Genomic DNA, 21,496 nt, shown 5'->3' on the forward strand with positions numbered 1-21,496 from the left:
TAGCTGTCCTGTTGGCACTTTGTGGGAGCAAAGACCTGGAAATAGGCTCTTTAATTGGCAGATGACTAAACTGAGATATGAATTATTAGAATATTATTGGGAATTTAGAAACTTAGACATTTGAAAAATTAATAGAAACATGGAAAGTCTTAAATGAAATAAACAGAGGAAAACAATAGTTCCCACAATGAGTGGTGCCCACTTTGTTTTCAGTTCTTTGGGTTGATAAGAACATTTTGTTATATGTCAGACTTGTTAGAAATTGTTTTTGACCTCCTTAGATTATATTGACAAAATAATATGGAGTATTTCAAAAGTGATTAAGATATTAAAGCTTAAAACTGAACTAAGATTTTTAAAACACTTATTCTAAGGGTCAAACAAGCAGTACGTATCCGAGGCTAGACTTGAACCCTTGTCTCCTTGAATCTTAGGCCATAACTCAGTGCGCTATGCCAAGCTGTTTCTCTTTTATTGAGCTTATTAATAATAAGGTCTCACCACTGATCTTCTGGAATTTTCCAAGTCAACAGTTATGGTGACTGTAATTAGGGAGTGGTGTTTCTTTTTGACATTGTTTTTAGTGTTGATTTCTTGTCTTACTGTTATTTCAAGTACTGTAGGGAAAGAGACAACCTTTGGTTATGACAATTTGTACTGGGGAAATTTCAAAGTCTGGCCTCCAACACTTACTAGCTGTGTCACCTTGGGCAAATCATTTAACCTCTGTCTGCTTCGTTTTCCTCATCTGTAAATCAGAGATAGTTAGTACTTACTTCCCAGGGTTATTATGAGAATAAAATGAGATAATATTTATAAAGCATTTAGCTCAGTTCCTCAAACTTAATAGTCACTATATAAATGTTAGCACTGTTATTATCAAACATGATTACTTTGTTGATTTTCTTTAACTGTTTTTTTCCTATTCTGTTCACGTTGGGGAGCATATATGGAACTGATGGTGAAATCAAAAGACATCAAGAAAATTAAAAAAAAATTCTTCTCCTAGCCATTGTGGTGAAATGTACCTCCTTTGTAGTTCTTTTGTTTACTTTACATATTCATTTGGAGCTTATGTGGTCTCTAGTGCAAGATGTTGATTTAAGCCAAACTGCCTCCAATTCTTCCTGGCAATTCCTGTGAAATAGGATGTCCTTTCTCATATAATTTATATTTTTGAGTTTATCAAACACTAGGCTGCTGTTTTCAGTGGTTCTGTTATTGGTTAACTAATCAATTCCACTGACATATTTTTCTCTTTTAAAAATCAGTACAAAATAGGGGATTTTTTTTCTTACAGTGTAGTTTGAGACCTGAAAATGCTGTCTTTTTCATTTCCTAACTTATTTTCCTTAAGATCCTCGAATTTTTGCTATTCTTTTGTCTATTTCTATAAGATAATTGGGCAGTTGGATGATTGCAATGAATGAAGCACTGACTGGAGTCAGGAAGACCTTAGTTCAAATATGAGCTCAGACACCAGCTTTGTGACTCTGTACATCACTTAACCCTGTTTGTCTTAAATTTCTTATCTGTAAAATGAGCTGGGGAAGGAAATGGCAAAGCGCTCTAGTGTCTTCATCAAAAAAACCCTAAAAGGTTGGACACGACTGAAAAAACAACAATAAAATAATCCCTTGTAAGCCTGTTATAGTATTCATTCTGTAAATTAATTTAGTTAGAATAATTAATATATTGATGTGGCCCGGTCACAAATAATGATTCTCCAGTAAATTTTTTTTAAATTTGTAATAACATATTTCATAGTTTTCTGCATTTAATTCCTGTATGGGTCTTGGTAGGCCCATGAATGTTACGGACTTGTAGTTCTTTGGAAAGGAATTTCCCTTACATTTTCTGCTCGAATTTATTTTAGACCTGAATAGAAATCCTGATGACTTTTGTGAATTTATTTATTTTGTCTTGCTACCTTTTGGGGGTGGGGTGGGAAAGGATTGTATTGGGGTTGATAGATTGTATAGGGCATCCTCTCTACCAATGCATATTGGTAGTTGCTTTGCAGCTTAGTCTTGTGGAGTTCCCTGGAAGCCCTGAAAGGTTAAATGACTTGCCAGGGTCATATAGCCAGTATGTATCAGAGGCTGGACTTGAATCTAGCTTTTCCTGACCCTTAAGACCATCTCTCTATCCATTGTGCTAGTCTGTCTCCCTTCCTTTGCTGATTCTTTGGGGTTTTCTAAGCAAACAATTATGTTGACTTGTACAGAGGAATAATTTTCTGTCACCTTTAATGTTACTTGTTGCTCTGGTTAGTATTTCAAGAGTTATGTAAAGTAACAGGAGGAGATAATCCTTGCTTTATATTTGTATTGAGAAAATTTTCATTCTTTCTCTATTGCAAATAATGCTTATTCTTGTTTTAAGTTGTAAAGATCATTTTGACCTTTTATATTAAAGAAGGTTTTTTTTTTCATGCCTGTTATTTTTAGGGTTTTTAACATAAATGAGAAAGAATTGTATTTTTTAAAGACTATTTATAGATATTGAAATAATCATGTTATTTGATGGGTGTGTGATTAATTATACTAATTATTTTCCAATTTGAACCATCTTTATATTCTTGGTGTGGTTCCTACTAGGCCTTAGTGAATTTTCTGGATATATTGCTCTAGTTTTCTTGCTAGGATTTTATTGAAAATTGCTTTACAAAATAGCATATATTCTGAATGAGTGCTGCCTTTGGCTGCTGTCAATTCCTTTTGACACAGAAGTTAAGTATTTACTGTCTAACTGCTAATTTACCTTAATCAAATACAGTTTTAAAATATGTTTAGTGAATTTTGTTGGTGTTTGAGGTTGAGGTCATAATGTCATTGAAAAAGGAAAAAAAAGTATTATAGATAAAATTTTGTACACACTTAAAAAAGGAAGAAACCCTGATCTGTGATTTCATCTGTGTAAGGAGCTGGGGTAAGAAACTTCCTCTTCCTGTGCAGATGAGCTACTGTCTTAGGAGGTTAACTAGGACATTGAGAAATTGACTTGCCCTAGGGTCAGAAAGCTAACCTGGTCTTCCTGTTGTTGAGATCAGTTCTGTATCCACCTCCTGGCCACAAAAACCCCATATATTATTCCTATCACTAGGAATTTTCCAAGTTGTGTATACTGAATGTTAGATTCCTGTGAGTTTACTACATATTTACTCAGTTTTATAATTTATAAAAGAAATGCCAAACAAATTATTCAGAGTCTAGGTTTAAAAGAGGGCAAGGGTCCTTATCGAACCCTAGGAGAGACTGAGGATGGTGCTGGTATTTATATGGAAAAGGAATGCCAGGGATACTAAGTAGATAACCTAAGAGTCTAGTTGTATTTGGGAGCTATGGATGGAAAAGTGTAGGGACAATACCAGACATTGAGGGAGTTGTCAGAGGCATGGTTTTTGGTGATCTGCCAGGAGGAAGAGTCCTTGGGCCAGCTAGGGATAAAAATTCTTGGTCCAGGCACCCCTCTGTTTGTTCTGATAAGAGAATGTGTTCTGCAACAAGTGAAAATTTTCTCACAGGAGAGGAACCTACCAAGAAATTGGGCAACTTATAGAGGCATGATCTTGGGTCTGGGGCCCCAGCACCCCATCTCTCCTATCTATCTAATCTCTGCTTTGCAGTCTCCTTTGCATGAATCCTCATCCAGTTTACATCCTCTAAGGAAGGCGTGTAGCCCCAGGGTTCTGTCCCGGGACACCTTCTCTTCTTCCCTAAACTAGTTGGCTTGGTGATCTTGTCAGCTCTCATGGATTCAATTATCATATGTATGTAGATGATTCTTAAGTTCTATCTATCTAGCCCCAACCTCACTGCTGACTTCAGGCTTTCAGACTTCCAGCTGCCTTTCAAACACCTTAGCCTTGGATATTTTACACTCAGCATGTCCTCAACCAAACTAATTTTCTTTCCCTCTAAACCCTCTCCATTTCCAAACTTCCTTATTAATGTTGTGAGTACTACCATCCTCTCAGTTTTTTAGGCTCACAACCTAGGAGCCATCCTCAACTCCTTTCTCATCCTCCTTAACCAATCTTTTGTTAAGGCCTGTATATTTCATCTTTGCAACATTTCTCAAAGACACCTACTTGCCTCTCTCTTCTCTTTGATACTGCTACCAGCCTGGTGAAGGCCCTTATCACCTCATTCTTGGGCTGTTGCAGTTGACCCACTCCAGTCTATCTTACATTCGGTCACCAAAGTAATTTTCCTAAAGTGCAAGTCTGACCATGTCATCCCCCTCCTCCACCCCACTCAAATTCTCATGGCTTCCTCTAATCTCTAGGTTCAAATATAAAACCCCCATTTGGCATTCAAAGTCTTTAGTAACCCATTCTGAGTCCTCTTCCCCCCCCCAATTTGAGTGCTTTCTCTCTATTAATTATTTCCTATTTAAACCTGTATGTAGCTTATTTGCACATATTTGTTTACTTAATGTCTCCCTGATTAGATTATGAACTCCTCAAGAGCAGGAACTATCTTTTGCCTTTCTTTGAATCCTGGGCACTTAGCACAGTGCCTGGTATATAGTAGGTGCTTAATAGATGCTATTGACTGACTTACATTTAAGATGAATTATAGTGCTACCTCCTCTAAAGAAAGTTGGAGAAAATTATTAAGCTAATTAATAAAATAATGAGGTAGTATAAAAAGTTTCTTCTGTTCATGTTTAACTTGCTTGACTAAAGGAGTAAAGGAAAAATATGACAACATGAAAGGTTAGACCCAACTCTCTAAAACCAGCTTTGAGAACACTAATAAATTATCCTGTTAAAGATCAGCAAACAAAAGAGATGACAAAAACTATATAGTAAAATGAAACTTCACCAAAAACATTTAAGAGGACAGAGGCCTTGGTGGTATTAGTATCACCAGCTGTATATTCAAGGTTTATGTCAGTTCAACAATTATTACAGGAATAAAGGCAGATTTAATTGGAGATTTATTGATCAATTTGGGGCCATGCCATTACAATAAAAATGATACTACTACCTGAGTTATAAATAGTGTCATACTAATCCAACTGCAGAGTCATTGGTAGTACTTGATGGAACAAAAATAAAATTAATCTAAAGAATCAAAAAGGCCAAACATCTAAAGAGAAATAATGAAAAAAGTAATGAAGGGACTCTTAACATTCCCATATCTCAGATTATATTATAATTGAAACTCTGGTTGTGGTTAAACATTTTTTAAAAATAACTTGAAGAGACTAAGTGAGATGCAAAGCAATTGAACATAACAGCTAGAAGTTCAATTTAATTCAAGTTAAAAGACACAAACTGCTGGGATCCTGACTCCTTGTTTGATAAAAACTTGTGAGACAACTGTAAACCAGTTTGGCAGTAATAAGGTTTAGAGCAGATAGATTATAACAGGTCATATCATAAATTAGGGAAGAATGGAAGAATGTAACTTTTGTAGCAGTGGCTAGAGGGAGAATTCTTAACCAAAGAATGTTATAACAATCATAAAAAAGTCCTTAAAGTCAAGACTACTCTCTTGTTGGCAAAGTTTTTATTACACAACTAGATGACTGATAGGGAAACTACTTCTGAAAAATGCAGGAGTTGCTCTGGTATTATAAACTCGGAAAGGGGTATGGGGGAACATCAAAATGTCTAGCAGTCAGACCTCCTGAGTATAGAAATTGGGACATTTTCCAAACCCTGACTCCTTGGACTGCCCTTCTACTTCTTTCCCAGCAGCCTTATCCTGCTGTCAATATCTCCACCCCTGTGGCCTCCTTTCTTCCAGCTCAGCCCAGTTTCTGAATCTCTGCCATGTGGTAGTATGGTTTTCCCCTTCTCATCCTTTCAGTTCTCTTTTATGTTTTGCCTCACTTCATTAGAAGAACTTCTTGAAGGCAGTCTTTCTTTTCTTGTGTTTTGTATTCCCAGGGCTTAGCACCTTTGCTGTCACGTAGTAAGTGCTTAATAAATGTTTTCTCTATCTTGCCATTGCTTCAGTACAAGAAAAATTGCTGAATCAGGTATTTAACTTACTAAGTTAGCTTCTATAATTGGGCAAAATCTCTTAGCAGCCTATGATGATTACCAAAAAATGGAGCTACTTGCAATTAGCAATTGCTTTCGCAGGTGAGGAGAAAGATTCCATTGCTTCAAGTGTGATAGAGAACAGTGTTCAAAATGGAAATATTAGGACTGGCTTCTACAATAGATAATATCGATTATATTAAGTTCAAAAGCTTTTGCATAGATAAAATGAAACTATAATGGGAAGAGAAACTGTTGAGTGGGAAAAAAGTCTATATCAAATGACATAGGTCATTTTCATATTCAACAAGTCATTCTGCAGAATAAAAAAATACGTAATTGATACAAAAGATAAACTATTATTAAATAGGGGTGTAGTCAAAGGATATAAACAAGCAGTTTTCAGAAGAAGAAATGAAAATTATTGACAATCATAGAATCATTCACATCATATATAATTAATAAACTTATTGTTTAACATTTACATTTTAAAATTTCAATGATTAAGATAAATGTACACAAATACTTTTGAGGTTTCAGTTTGCTTTCATTAAATTTATAAAGATGTCAAAAGTTGAAAGGCCACTGTTAAAGTATGGAAAGACATAAGCTAGTGACACTTAGTGGAGATGTGAATTGGTCTACCGATTTTAGAAAGCAAATTAGAATTATAATTAGAAAATTCACTCACTTGGACATAGCTTTTGACTCAGCAGTACCACTATAGTACACATGTCTTAAAGAAAGAAGGGAAGATCCCATTTATAGCAGCATTTTGTGTGTGTGTGTGTGTGTGTTTGTGTGTGATAGTAAAGAACTGAAGGAAAAATAAGTCTAGTGATGAGAATGTGTCTGAACAATTGGTAGTTTTTGAATGTAATGATATTACATAAAAACAATATGGTGAATTCAGACCTAATGAAGATAAAATTATATGAAATGATGCAGAGTGAACCAAGCAGAATCAAGAGGCTATTTTGCACAATAGTCACAATGTTGTAAAGGAGAAGTAACATGAAAGACATCAGAACAATCTTCTCTGTGCAGTGACCAGTTGTAAATTCCCAGGAGTGATGATGATGTATGCCTCCCTTATCTCAGAAGAGAGGTAGTGGACTTTTAGGTACAGAATATGAAACAAATATTGTCAGATGTGGCAAATGTGAGACTGTCTTTTGCTATTCCCTCTGTTCTTCAGCTTTGTGTGTTTTTCCTGTCTCATTAGCCTATGTAAGGGCAGGTAGGTGGTGCAGTGGATAAAGCTTGGAATCAGAAAGACTCATTTTCAATGAGTTCAAATCCGCCTTCAGACAATTATTAGCTGTGTGACCCTGGGGCAAGTCATTTAGCCCTGTTTGCCCCAGTTCCCAATAATTTGTAAAATGAGCTGAACAAGAAGCAAGTTAGTGTATGTATATGTTCTTTTCCTGTGTCACACTTTTTTATAAGTAACTTTTATGGATGCCTTTGTTTCAGCATCATAGTATTTTCATATATCCATCTGCTCCTATCCTCCCCACCCTCCATGAGGTTTCATAACTGGGGAAAAACAGCTAAGCAAAACCAGGTGACTGACAGTATATGCAATGCTTTGCACACCTATAGCATTTATCTCTCTGAGATAACCATTTCTTTAAAGAGTTCTGCATTTCAAGTCAGAAGACCTGGGGCATGAATGCCTGTTGCCCTATACTACCAGTGTGACCTAAAACTAGTCGTTTACCTTTTTGGATTCAGTTTGCTCACCTCTAATTTGAAAGGACTGGGCTAGATTAGTTCTCAAGTGTTGCAGTTTTAGGAACCATTTATACTCTTAAAAATTATTGAGGAAATCAAAGAGCTTTTATTTATTAAACTTTGGTAAAATTCTAAAGTATTATTTTATTATTAATTTAATTTATTATTTTAATTTAAAATTAAAAAACCCATTACATGTTAATGTAAATAACATTTTTTAGTGGAAATAATTTTTCCAAAGCAAAAAAAAAATTGGTGAGAAAAGTGGCATTGCTTTACATTTTTCAAATCTCAGATGTCTAGAAGACAGTTGGATTCTCATATCTGCTTCTGTATTTGGTCCATTGCAATATATTGGTTTGGTTGAAGTGTTAAGAACAAAATCTAGTCTCATATGGATAATGTAGTTGGAAAGTGAGGAGTATTTTAATAGCTTTTTCAGATGATTATGGATAGTCTTCTTTGATATGAGATTGAAACTTGACAAGTGGTAGTTTCTGAAAGGTTAATTCCAGTATGAAATCTGAAATTATGTCAGTGACTTTTTTGCATTGTTAGAGTAAAATCCATTGATTTATCTTGCACGTGAATGAATCTTTTACCCAGGCATGGTTTTATAATGTCATACACACTGATCATTTGGAAAGCATTGAGTTATACAAATTTCCACATTTAGACATTTTGTTATATGATACCAAAAAAAATCACATTCATTAATAGCTGCACTGATCTCAATAGAAGTATCTTTGCGTATTGAAACTTAACAAACTCACTGGTGGCAGATAAAAGTTTTCCAAAATTTTAATTTTCACTTGAAGTGACAAGCTTATTTTTGTTAATTTTTTGTGAAAATATCTGTCAGATACCCACATCTGAGTCACCATGGTTTTGGTTTATTTTTTTTAGATAAAAAGTATGTTCCATGAAAAAAAAAGTTTAACTTGAAAATCAAACAGTTATGTTAAGTGCTTTTTCTCAGGATAACCATACATACATATGAACATAAATACTTCAGTACATAGTATAAATACTGTATATATACTTCTCAATTCTTTAAATAGAATATCGAACAGATGTGTACTCAAGAGTCAGTATTTAATACAATTAATATTGCTTCATCAAGGGCATTCTTAAGTGAAACCAGCTTTTTAAAAAAATTATTAATTTGCTTGCTCATTTATTTACTTAATTATCTGTTCATTCATTTACTTATTTACTCACCTACTTATTCATTCATTCATTTATTTATATTGAGTGCATGGCAGTGAAGAATATTATCATCATTAGTGATATAGTCTGGTGCCTGCCACTCCCTTTATTGGTGCTAAGGCCTCAGCAAGTTTTACCTACCATTATATTTGCACCATTACTGCAGATATCAACAGAGTTGTTCTGGGACCGACCATGAGGTTAAAAAAAATTATTAAACACTTTTAATATTTCAACACCACTTGTGTGTTGTTGCCAAGCATGTTTTTAGATGAAGATCTTCCATGATTTGTTGGTGCTGATACCAGGTTAAAACAACAAAAAAGAAAAACAGCAAGGCCAGCCTTATCTATAGATTCATTCATTTGTAAAGCAAAATTATAATTCTGCAGACAAGATATTAACATATTCGTGTTTGTAGCTCAATCTTTATTTTCATAGGTCATATAGCCTCTGGAAAGCTCCAGTGTGTAAATGTGAAAGAATGAGAGTGATAAAGGCAAATAATGTCTTAATACATTGTGAAAGTAATTTTGAACATGTGGATCTAGGACATCCCCAGTGGTTTGTGGACCGTACTTTGAGAATCATTGGGTGAGATCTTAGGATCTTTCAGCTCAAAACTGATTATGTAATCCTCCCCCCCCCTTTAAAATATTTTTACCTTCTCACCCTATCTGAATCCTATCCATATTTTAGAACTAGCTGATTTTACCAACTTCTGAACTCCTCTAGCACTCATTGTATGTGCTATTCATATTAACTATTAATAATGCTCAGTAGTGGTGTCAAACTGAAATAGGAAGGGTTCTCTAATACTGACTTAGAAAACTACAAATTAGCAATTATCTCTTTTGATTTTATTTTTATTTTGTTAAACATTTCTCAGTTACATCTGGTTTGGGCAGTGCTTAAGCAGCACAGGATTTGACACCTTTGATATAAATTATTGTCTCATGACATTTATTTTAGTGCTTAATTGTTTTTTGTTTTATCTTTGCAGCTGGATTGTAAGGTTATTTTGGGATGTCACTTAAGAAGTGTCCTATCAGCACTATTTTGCTAGAAAACAAATCTATATTTCTTCAGTTATATTTTATAACTGCCTTTGCAAAAATTCTGCTGATGCCTTTTTAGAATATATGATGGATGGGTACAATCAAGCTTAATATCAGACTATGTCCTATGTTTGCTCACCAGCTTAGATCAGGAGAGGCTCACCTATCAAATTTTTTCAGATATAACATCTCATTAAGCCTGTAATAGAGTGGAGAAAGGGCCTATACTATCTTTAAAAATGAATCTTGGATATTTTAAAGTATTATATAGCTGAGAGTTTCTCCTTTTCCTCTTGTCATGACTTAATTTTAAAAAAAACAAACCTTTTTACACAGAAATATTTACTTCAGAAGCTATAATCACAAATATAGAAACAAATATAGAAACACAAATATAGATACTCCCCCCAAATGTGGGAGACATAATCTTCCCATGTACCACTTTAGTTTCTGGAGGGAGGAAGAGGATTAGATTTATAGTTTAGCTTGATTCTTATAGAACACAGTCCCAGTTCTAAGTGCAAAACCCTCCTTGAACTCAATCTTGGCTTCTCAGGGCAGGTTGATTGGCTTGTACCACTCTGATTGAAATCCTGCCCCTAAGGTTGCTCTGGCTCTAACTGCTGGGTTCAGGGTTGTCTCTGGCATTTGCACCTGAAACTGAGGAGGAAAAACAACAGAAATCATTTCTTGGAGTGGAGCCAAATCACTAGTATCAAAAATGAGAAGAGTGAATATGCCACTAACGAAGATGAAATTCAAGCAGTTATAATGAATTATTTTGCCCAATTATATGTCAGTAATTTTAGCAATTTAAGTGAAATTGAAGAATATTTACAAAAATATAAAATGCCTAGATTAACAGAAGAAGATGTAGGATATCTAAATAGACCTATTTTAGAAAAAGAAATTGAACAGACCATAAATGAGCTTCCTAAGGAAAAAGCACCAGGACTAGATGGATTTACAAGTGAATTCTATCAAACATTTAAAGATCAACTAATTCTAATAAATCAGTTATTTGGAATAATAGGCAAAGAAGGGATCCTACCAAACTCCTTTTATGAAACAAATATAATACTAACACCTAAACTAGGAAGAGTGAAAACAGAGAAAGAAAATTATAGACCACTTTCATTAATGAATATGGATGCAAAAATCCTAAATAAAATACTAGCTAAGAGATTACAACAGTATATTACAAAGATTAAATGTTATAATCAGGTGGGATTTATATCAGGAATGTAGGGATTGTTTAATACAAGGAAAACAATTTTATCAGTAGATGCAGAAAAAGCTTTTGATAAAGTACAGAGCCTATTTCTGTTAAAAAAAAAAAACACTTGAAAGTATTGGTATAAATGGATTTTTCCTTTAATTTGTTTAAAAAAAAAAATTTACCTGAAACCATCAGCAGGGATTATTCATAATGGAGATAAGTTAGAAGCCTTCCCAGTAAGATCAGGTATAAAACAAGGATGCCTACTGTCACCATTATTATTCAATATTGTATTGGAAATCAGCAACAAGAGAAGAAAAAGACATAGAAGGAGTCAGAATAGGGAATGAAGTAATAAGACATCTCTTTTTGCAGACAATATGAAGATATACTTGGAAAATCCCAAAGACTCAACTAAAAAGTTTGATAGCATTTTACCCACAGTAGAACTTCTTTCAAAATTGGAGTCAATCCTCTCAAACCCTGCTGCTGCTTTATCAACTAAGTTTATGTAATATTCTTCTTCAATATTGTTGTGTCTGAGGGAATAGAGTGGCCTGCCAAGAGGGAGAGAAACAGGGGAACAGCTGGTTAAGGGGGAATGGCTGGTTAGTGGAGCAGTCAGAAAACCTACAACATTTATTAAGTTCCTCACCTTATATGGGTTTGTGGTGCCCCAAAAAAATTAGAATTGTAACATCAAAGATCATTTATCACATATCACTTAAAAGATATAATAATGAAAAATTTGTAATGTGAGAATTATCAAAATGTTACGGAGACATGATGTGAGTACATGAAATGGTGCTGATAGACTTGCAAGGTTGCCACATACCTTCAGTTTGTTTTAAAACACACAAGTACCTGTGAAGTGCAATAAAATGAAATATGTCTGCACACTATACGCTGCTTATTTCACCCCATGCCCCTAGGTTCTGGAGGGTTAGGAGTATTTCTGGAAAAACCTGGAAATTGTGCTTTAGGAAATAATTCATATAATTTTATTTTAAATTTGATCTTATATATATTTTTTTGATTATTTGTCTTATTTTTGCTTTTTCTCTTTGTTCCTGGGTAATGAATTGTTCTTTCATTGTTTTACAGAGTATTATAATTTCAAGTATTTCTTCTGAGCTTGAAGAAGAAATTCACGCTTGGATGGTGGATTAACAAGAACATTGAAATTCAGGAGAAAAAAATTAAAGTATTAGATTTTCACCCTAGTCTGGCAGCTTTGCTGCTCACTTAAACACAGATGAATGAAGACCCCATTTGGAAAAACAGCAGGTCAGCGATCCAGAGCTGATGCAGGTAAGACAATTTGTGTTTATGGTTTCTGAGTTGCATTGAGTGCTACATATTATATACTTTATTTATGGCTAATCAGATTCTCATAGGTCTTCAGTCATGTCTTTCAGGTACTATATAAATTTTTGTTTTAAAAGACACAATGGAATAGTAGGTTTAAAATTACCCGTTGAGCTGTTACTCTTAAAGTTCAGAATAAGTCAGAAGTACAGTGTTTTAGATATGACTCAACCAGTAATCATTGTTACCACAATGCTGGTGATAAAGTTTGGGGTGGTAGTCCAAGTAGTCCATGGACTATAGAATTGTGTCTTATATTTGTTTTACAGTCCTCTTATAACTTTGCATACTGCTATTCATGTAGTAAGTACTTAATATGTACTTGAATGAAACAACCAAAGGTAGAGGGCCACTGTTGCTTTTGGATAACGAGAGAGAGAATGTAGAAATGGAAAGGAAGGTGTACAGTAGTTTAGTGTGAATGAAAATAATTCAAGTTCTGTGACTCCAGAAGTTTAGGAAGAAAATAAAGTGGGAGTAATTAGCCCAAGATGATTGTTGTGAGGGAATATGTGTTTGATTATTTTCATGTGGTAAATTCCTGGTGTTGGTGGGAAATAACTATACCCTGCTCCTCTGGGGAAAGGATACAAAACCACACACACACACACACACACACACACACACACACACACACACACACACATGTGCATGCCAGAAATCCCTGGTCTGTCTTTCTTTCCCATGTGCATACAATAGCCATTTCCTCTGGGCTCTCTTCAGAGGATCCCTGATGTGCATTCTCTCATAGTTGAGGTTTGTCTTGCCACCTTTCAGTATCTGGCTATGTCTGTGTAAAATCATAGGACTTGAGTATAGCTGCTTCAGTTGCATTGTCATTTCCAAAAAGCCATTCAAAACCTAACAGTTTATACAAATGTGATTCCTTCAAAGCTGAGAGGGGCCTTTCCAAGGAGACACTCCCCATCCTCCCTGTAAAGGAGCTGGGTGATGGTGACCAAGTGCAATACAAAGGTATCAGGGCTCAGCAAGGGCTGAGCACAGCTAGTCCTCTTCTGAGTTTTTCATTTTCTAATGAAGGGGGAACATTTCTTTCTCCATATGACTTCTGTCAGTGTCTCTAGACTGCTTTAAAGGTAAACTAAGTTCTGAAGTGACTTACCCCTCAGATAGACCTTGGAGGTTTAAATTCCCAACCTAGAGTACCCAGCAAAACTAAAACAGTCTACCACAATTATCTTCTGTCTATCCAAGGACAGTTTTTTAAGGATGTAGGACGCATTTCCATTTTCTTCTTGTTGAATAATCACAGGCAATTTACTCTATAATTTTCCAGGATTAGGAAGTGTTTCACAGCAATAATTGCTGATCACTAGCATTTATATAGTGCTTTAAGGTGTACAAAGCTTTTTATAAATATTTCATTTTATTCTTGTGATGAGGCAGTCGTTGTTTAGTCATTTTTCAGTCATGTCCAACTCTTCATGACCCTATTTGGGGTTTTCTTGGCAAAAATACTGCAGTGATTTGCCATTTCCTTCTCCAGCTCATTTTACAGATGAGGAAACTGAGGCAAAGAGGGTTAAGTGATTTGCCCAGGGTCATACAGCTGGTAAGTGTCTGAGGCCAGATTTGAACTCAGGAAGATGAGTCTTACTGCCATCATGTCCAGTACTCTGATGCTGTGCCACCTAGCTGCCCAGATGAGGAAGTAGGTGCTGTTGTTATTCTCATTTTATAGATGAAGTGACTGAGGCTTAGAGAGATCAAGTTATTATGTTTGAAAATTAAGGTAAACTGAAGCAATAAAGTTCTGAGCATATTTACTTTATTGGTGAGACTAGCAGTCAACAACAAAATGGGTCTTGGATTCCTCAGCAAGCCATGAGGTGGAGCTTCACATGATCCTCATGTAGTTTTGGGAAGTATAGGAAAACAAAGAACAGGAACCATCACAGATGGCAGATAGTATGATTGGTGACAAAGTCTAAAGTATCATAGGCAACAAAACAATATAATTGGAGCCAGCAACAACCCCTCCTTTCATCCTGCTGTCAGGAAAGGTTGATTGATAGAGTTTGATATCTGCTGGTTAGTTGCACAGAGGTAACAGACTTTTTGGTGCCCACCTGCATTCTGAATGTAGGGCTTTTTAGTAGGATAAAAAAAAAATCTCACTTAATTGCGCAGTGTATGCAAGGTTGTATAGAGAGAACATATTTCTTTGAGTTAAGTGACTTATAGAACAATTGAATTTTTCTTTTTCTTTTTTTTGGCTGGGCAATGGGGTTAAGTGACTTGCCCAGGGTTACACAGCTAGTAAGTGTTATGTGTCTGAGGCCGGATTTGAACTCAGGTCTTCCTGAATCCAGGGTTGGTGCTCTACCCGCTGCGCCACCTAGGTGCCCCCGAACAATGGAATTTTAAACAAACTCAGAGGGAAAACTGAACTTCTGAGCTTAACTCAGAGGCAAAGAAACATGTCTCAGGCAGTTACTTAATAGAATCAATTACAGAATGGAATCCAATACAATACAGAATTTGATCTTCTCAGTGATTTACAAATTGAGGGTCACATAGCTAATAAGTAATGTAGAATTTGAATTGCAGTCTTCATGACTTCAGGTCTAGCCCTATTCACTACATCCTCGGTAAGTAAATTCTATTTCTAGAGATGTCACCAAAAGGAACACAGGAACATTGAAAGCAATCTCAAGGGCTCACCTTCCCTTGTCCTGCTCTTTTCTCACTTCAAGGAGCTCACTGTGTTTGGATCTTGTTGACAATGCCAGTTGGGTTGGGCTGGCCCAGACTGAGGTCAGACGCCTGGTAGTTCAGGTTTGATATTGGAACAAAATGAGACATGAGTGGTGATTCCACTGTTATCGAAAAGAGATTTACTTACCCTTAACTGGAGAAGGATAATCAGTGTGGATAGGCATTAAGAACAGCTCCAATTAATTCAGCCACATTAAATTCCCATCTTGATCTACTAGTCAAGTATCTGAGGATCCTTCTAGTTTCTTGTGACTGTTTTGTACTCAGGTTATGGGAAGTGATGATGTCAGCAGTCTGAGTCCTCAGTCCCCTGAGCCAATCAAGTCTCCAGGAATGACTCAGTATTTTTAAGGAAAAACCAGATTAACCTGATTGGAGGGAGTGGTTAGGATATTTCTCCAAATACAAGGGTGCATAAAGAACTCAAGGGTGCATAAACACATAAACAATAAAAATAACATGCAGAAAATTTTATCAGGGCAACATTTCCCCCTTCTCTTCTTTACTCACTCTTATCCTTTGCCTCTGGTCAAATTTTTTTTCCCATTCTCCTTGCCGCCCCCTTCCCCCCAGTCTGTCATATGAGGGCTTCCAAGTCTGTAATTGTAAATGAAGTGGTTGAACTGGATGATTCCTAAGGAACCTCAGAAATTTTAAGTATAATATTCCTTGAAGCTCATTAAGTTGATTTACCACATCAAATCTTATGGGGAAGTCTGTGAAGTGAACTTTTAAATCATGATGATAATCTTAGCACTTCTCTTGCCAAAGTATATCACATTTTTTCCTCTTTCAGCAAAGTCACAATGTTAAGTACATCAGTAGATTTGACATTTGTGACTAACCTTTTGAGTGTAAACTGTTACAGAAAAGTAAAATGTGTGTTATATACTTCAATAATTGTCACAGTTAAAGCATATAGCACACTTCACACTTCACTTTTTTTGTTTTGTTTTGTTTTGATAAGATTGGGCTTTAGAATAGATTGGTCGAACTCAAGGCTCTCATGAACATAGGCAAAACTCTAAACCTTCACGTGAAAGTTTAGATTAAAATGTAATTGGGAAATGTTTAATAAAATAAATAAAAATATAATACAACATAGATAATGTTAATTTGTGGTTTTCTAAAACAGTATACTCCTACAGGGATCCATTTCTCTTTTTCTATTGACCACCACTGTTCTAGACTACATATTCTTTCCATATACTGATATGAGTCTTTTTGGTAAAAATGGAGACAGCCTCAGAAGATGCTGTTTTACTTTGGGAGACAAAGATTTGGCTACTGGCTGCTTGTTATAATAGTGAGTGTTGGATCTGGATCAGAGGACCCAGGTTTGAATCTTAACTTTTCCATTTAATACTAGCTCTGTGTATGACCTTGGACAAGTAACTTCCTCTCTCTTACCCTTTATTTCTTCATGCAATGTAAGCTCCTTTTTAGTAATGACAGACAGTTCTCAGTGTATCACTTTGGGTTCTCCTGTCTTAGATTTATAGACACAGAATTTCAGAGTTTGAAAGGAACTCAGTGGCCACCAGTCCAACCTATATCTGTAGAGAGTCTCTCTTTTGTAGCATGTGGTCATCCTTACTTTGCCTGAGGGACTTTGTTGGCCCAGACCTGAGATTTTACTGTTACAGGGAATACCAGATGACCTGCTGTACAGATAATAATAGCTTTATGACTTGCTTAGGGCCACTCCATCAATTACTGTCAGAAATGGAATTTTAACTTACTTTTTCAGATTCTGGTATATGTTATCTCTCTTATGTCATGTGGTCTCTCAAAGTTTTTTTTTCTTATGTCAACTTAAATTTGCCTCTTTGCAGCCTCCATCAGTTAATCCTAGTTCTACCTTCTAGGTCTAAGCAAGAAAAAAGTCTAATCTCTTTTCTGAGAATTAGAGATAGTTACTAGGTATTACTTAATAATTTCTTCTCAGTACCAAGCATGCCAGGTTCCTTCAACCCATACTTGTATTGCATGAACCAGTGGCTCTTCACCATCTTGATTACCCTCTTCTAGATACTATTTAACTTATCAGTTCTTCTTCTGGATTTTTTGGAGAAAGAACAAAAAGAGGGACAGGAGCTGAAAAGAGACAAATGTTTGTAGAAATGATTTGAAAGATTTTAGAAGAAAACTAGAGGTTGAATTTTGGAGAGAAAATTTGGGAAGAATTGATGATAAGCTGAAGGAAGTGAAGGCAATTTTAAAAAAAATTTATTTAACTTTGGTTTTCAACGTTTACTTCCATAAGATTTTAAGTCCCAAATTTTCTCCCCACCCCTCCCCTCCTTCCACCCCAAGATGGCATGCAATTTGATATAGCATGTACATATACATTGATATTAAACCTGTTTTCACATTAGTTATATTGTAAAGAAGAATTAGAACCAATGGGAGGAAGCACAAGAAAAAAGATTTAAAAAAAAAGAGCAAATAATATGCTTTAATCTGCATTCAGACTCCATGGTTCTTTTTTTTAGATGTAGATAGCATTTTCCATCATGAGTCTTTTGGAGTTGTCTTAGATCCTTGCATTGCTAAGAAGAGATACGTCTATCAAAGTCATCATATGGTGTGGCTGTTACTGTGTACAATGTTCTCCTGGTTCAGCTCACTTCATTTAGCATCAGTTCATATAAGTCTTTCCCGGTTTTTCTGAAGTCTGCCTGCTCATCATTTCTTACAGCACAATAGTATTCCATTACATTCATACACCACAACTTGTTTAGCCATCCTGAAGGGAATCTTCTGAAGAAGGGTTAAGAGCCAAAGCTGAAAGAGAGGAGCAGAGAAGTAGGAGAAGGCAGAGAGCTGAGGGGGAGAAAGAAGCAAGAAAGCCTGGGCCAGAGCTAGAAACTGTAAGTAATAGGAGCAGGAGGATTCGGGGTGCCATGGTCGGAGACACTGAGGGGAAGAATAACAAGAAAGCTGTCTCAGTATTGGAGGAGGGGCCACCATTCAGGTCAGAGCAGAAGCTCTGGGAGGAGGAGCTAGGAGGCAGGGCGCTGAGGTGGGAGAGATAAAAACACGGGGATGAAAGTCATCTCATTTCCTTTAGGAGCTTGCTTGCTGTTGTGGAAGATATCAAAAGAAACTTGACACAGCAGTTCTCCAGGGGAACTAATAAGAAGAAAAGCAAGAACTAAAGAGCTTACTTTAGTAAGTGCTGACATTAGGGAGAAGTTTGTGTTAATTTGCAATAATGGTCTTCTAATACTTGTGAGAAATAGGGTTTTTCCCCCCATTGAAGGAACTTTTGTTTTTTTAAGACTACAATTTAGATTCTATAGCTTATTACCTATTAACATGATGGTAGAGGATTTGAGGGGGCAGGCTGGGCATGGGTATAATTTGCATGCACATACACACGTATAAAAGGTTTGCATAGCTTTTATATGTGATTTCATTTGAGCCTCATAAAAACTCTTTGAGGAAGGTACTACAGGTAGTATTATTTCCATTTTACATATATGGAAACTGAAATTCAGAGAGGTTCCTTATGGTTACACAACTATTAAGTGTCTGAAGTGGGGTTGGAACCCAGGTCTTAAAAACTCCCAAATCCATCAATCTCTCCACTGAGTACAATGTTCTTTCAGGGTATAGTTGAGGTAGGTATCATAATTTGTAGTAGTTGAGATGACTTTATTCAGAAGTATTCAGAAGCCCTAGAAATAGAGGAGGAATTGAATTGTGGGGATTACCTAGAGATTAGGTTTGTAGGTTGTAAATATCAAAAAGTCAAGCAAAGTTTCAAGGGATTCTTGGGAATAATTAAGTTAGGGAAATGCTATTGTTGTATATTTGTATTTTTTTTAAGTTATTTCATAAATCTGGCTATTGGCTCAAGGAGATTAGTTTTAGTAAAATATCTAGAGTGGGTCTTAATTAGCCATTTGATTTTTGCTGTAGTACGTGGTGCTCCTATTATAAGCACAAATGCCAGAAACTTTCAGATAGGAATATTTGTTGGCCTTAGGGAGTAATTTAGGAGAGAGTACTTGTCTATTAAGACTTTGTGGTTGTCCACCTCATGCAAGGGAATATCTTAAACAGCTCTAAATACATGTTTTTTATTGTCTATATTGAGAAACATTTTTCTTTGTATGTCTGGAAAGTGGACTTTTTTTCCTCCTTTGTACCTTTCTCAAGTTGAAATGCAGTTACAACTCTTAAAATATTTATGATGAATCCTATGCATTTATGTTCTTTATCAGATGGTAGTATCAAAGGAAAATAACTCTTTAAGGCGTTTAGGCAAACCATTAAAAGAGGACTGAGACATTTAGAGCTACTGGCAAAATCATTTAGTATGTCACACTAGTAGGCCTAAGTTGTCTATTTTCTTTGTAATCTGCCTGGAATCTTAGAAACCATCACTGGACTTTTCTGTAATTTAGTTTCTTCATCTGTTAAGTGAATTATTATTTAATTTTCCTTGGAGCAAGAAAAGAGGTATAATATAAAAGTTACTTTGTTGATAAATGCTTTATAAATGTTTCCTCATAGTCAAATGAGTAAACATTTTATGCAATTGGTGACTATTTGTTAAATCTTTTTTAATGAAATGTTCTAATTTCTGGATGTTAAAATGTGTATTAACATAAGTGTGAGAAATGATTATTAATAACTTATGATTTGGGAAATTGAGTTCTCCTTTCTCTATCATTTCAAGACCTCAGTCTCTGAAGGTTGAATTAACCTTCTCCTCTATCCAGTCCCACCCAGCTTTACTTGAAAGGGCTAGTCTAAGGTTAATTCATTTCAGTAAAGCTTGGGTGGAGACAGACTCTTTTGTCTAAATTGCCCAAGGCTGGGGGTGGTCTAGTTATAGAGATAGTCTGTACTAAGGTGACTTGATGTCACTCTCTGCCCCACACCTCTCATTAATTGTTAGCCAGAGTTGATTGCCATACTGTTGAACACTCTTCCAAAAGAATATATAAGCCTTAAGCCACAGCCAGGATTGTCTTTGGTCTAAAAGAGATGGCTATATGGCCATCTTTTTATAATACTGGCATTATTAATAATGGGTAACTTAGTCTACCCAGAAATTATGTCTCTCAAACCTTTTAAAATGCCACACTTCCAAAATAATTTCTTTTTTTTTTTAATCTGTTTTTGCTTTATATTTTGGAGCACCATTTAGGGGTATTAATAAGTGTTGACTTGTCTCAGGAATGTTAACTTTATTTTAGATTTTAAAGAGTCAACAAATTAACAGCCCTCTTTCATACCAAATTCTATCACAAAAGGTTGTTTTAGCAGTTGGGAGGTCATTAGACCTGGAACCTGGGTTTGAAGATTGCCTATGTGACCCTGGTTAAAAGGCTTAAATACTTAGTTTACCCATCAGTAAAACAGCAGTATCAATATTAACATCTTCCAAGCCATCCTTTCTCTATGAAACCTTTCCTAATTCAACTGAGTTCCTAGTGCTTCTTCTACCCCATATATAATATTTATTTTGTGTGTATATGTGTGTGCGCATGCATATATTTATATACATATACATATATAATGTCTTCCTCAACAGAATGTGAGTTCTTATGAGGGCATGGATTTTTTTTGTTTTTTGGTTATTGTATAGGGTTTTTACACAGTGCCTGGCACATAGTAGGTACTTTAATGCTTGTTGATAGTATGAAAAATGATTTTTCTTAGTAATCATTATCTTGGAAACTAAGAGCTTCCCTGTGCCCCTTTAAGATGTAATCTAAATGGGTCTATTCCTGCTCCTTATGTTGCCTAGACAGGTCTGGAAAAATGTTGATTCCATCCTATTGTCAAGACAGGTGATACGGAAATTGCTGTCTCTATGACCTGGATTGAGTGACTGGGGTCTCCTACTGCAAGACCCTCATTTTAATATGGGCCACCTCCCAGAGTTGATTGGCATCCCTTGGGAATACCTACTCTTCAAAGGGCATATAAGGCTGTACCCCCAAAATCCCAATTTGAGCCAGTTCTGAACTGACTCCCTGGTGGGGGGGGACTAGTTTTGGACTGAACTCCCATGTAATGCTTGTCATAATGATGGCATTGGGATCTGGGCCCCAGAAAGGAAAAACCCTGGACTTTCCCACATGGCCAAATCTCTGGTGTTCCCCTGAGGCTATAATCCCATCAATTGGCCTTTCATTGTGGCTA

General features: G+C 35.8%; 1 protein-coding gene across 4 annotated transcripts in view; it reads left to right on the top strand.

Annotated features, from left to right (window-relative positions):
* Window positions 1-21,496, top strand: part of SPIN1 (spindlin 1) — a 126,198-nt gene that overhangs the window by 57,523 nt on the left and 47,179 nt on the right. For 2 of the 4 annotated variants that reach the window (XM_027874848.1, XM_027874849.1), the window contains exons 2-3: window positions 12,329-12,535; window positions 18,405-18,505. Coding sequence is in view for 2 of the 4 variants with exons in the window: in XM_027874846.1 (XP_027730647.1) it covers window positions 12,484-12,535 (52 nt within the window). In the remaining 2 variants the exon portion in view is untranslated. The remainder of the gene's footprint in view (window positions 1-12,328; window positions 12,536-18,404; window positions 18,506-21,496) is intronic. The other 2 variants (XM_027874846.1, XM_027874847.1) reach the window with 1 other exon arrangement.

Source organism: Vombatus ursinus, unplaced genomic scaffold, assembly GCF_900497805.2.
Source record: "Vombatus ursinus unplaced genomic scaffold, bare-nosed wombat genome assembly UNPS02014807.1, whole genome shotgun sequence".
NCBI classification, from domain to species: Eukaryota; Metazoa; Chordata; class Mammalia; order Diprotodontia; family Vombatidae; genus Vombatus; species Vombatus ursinus.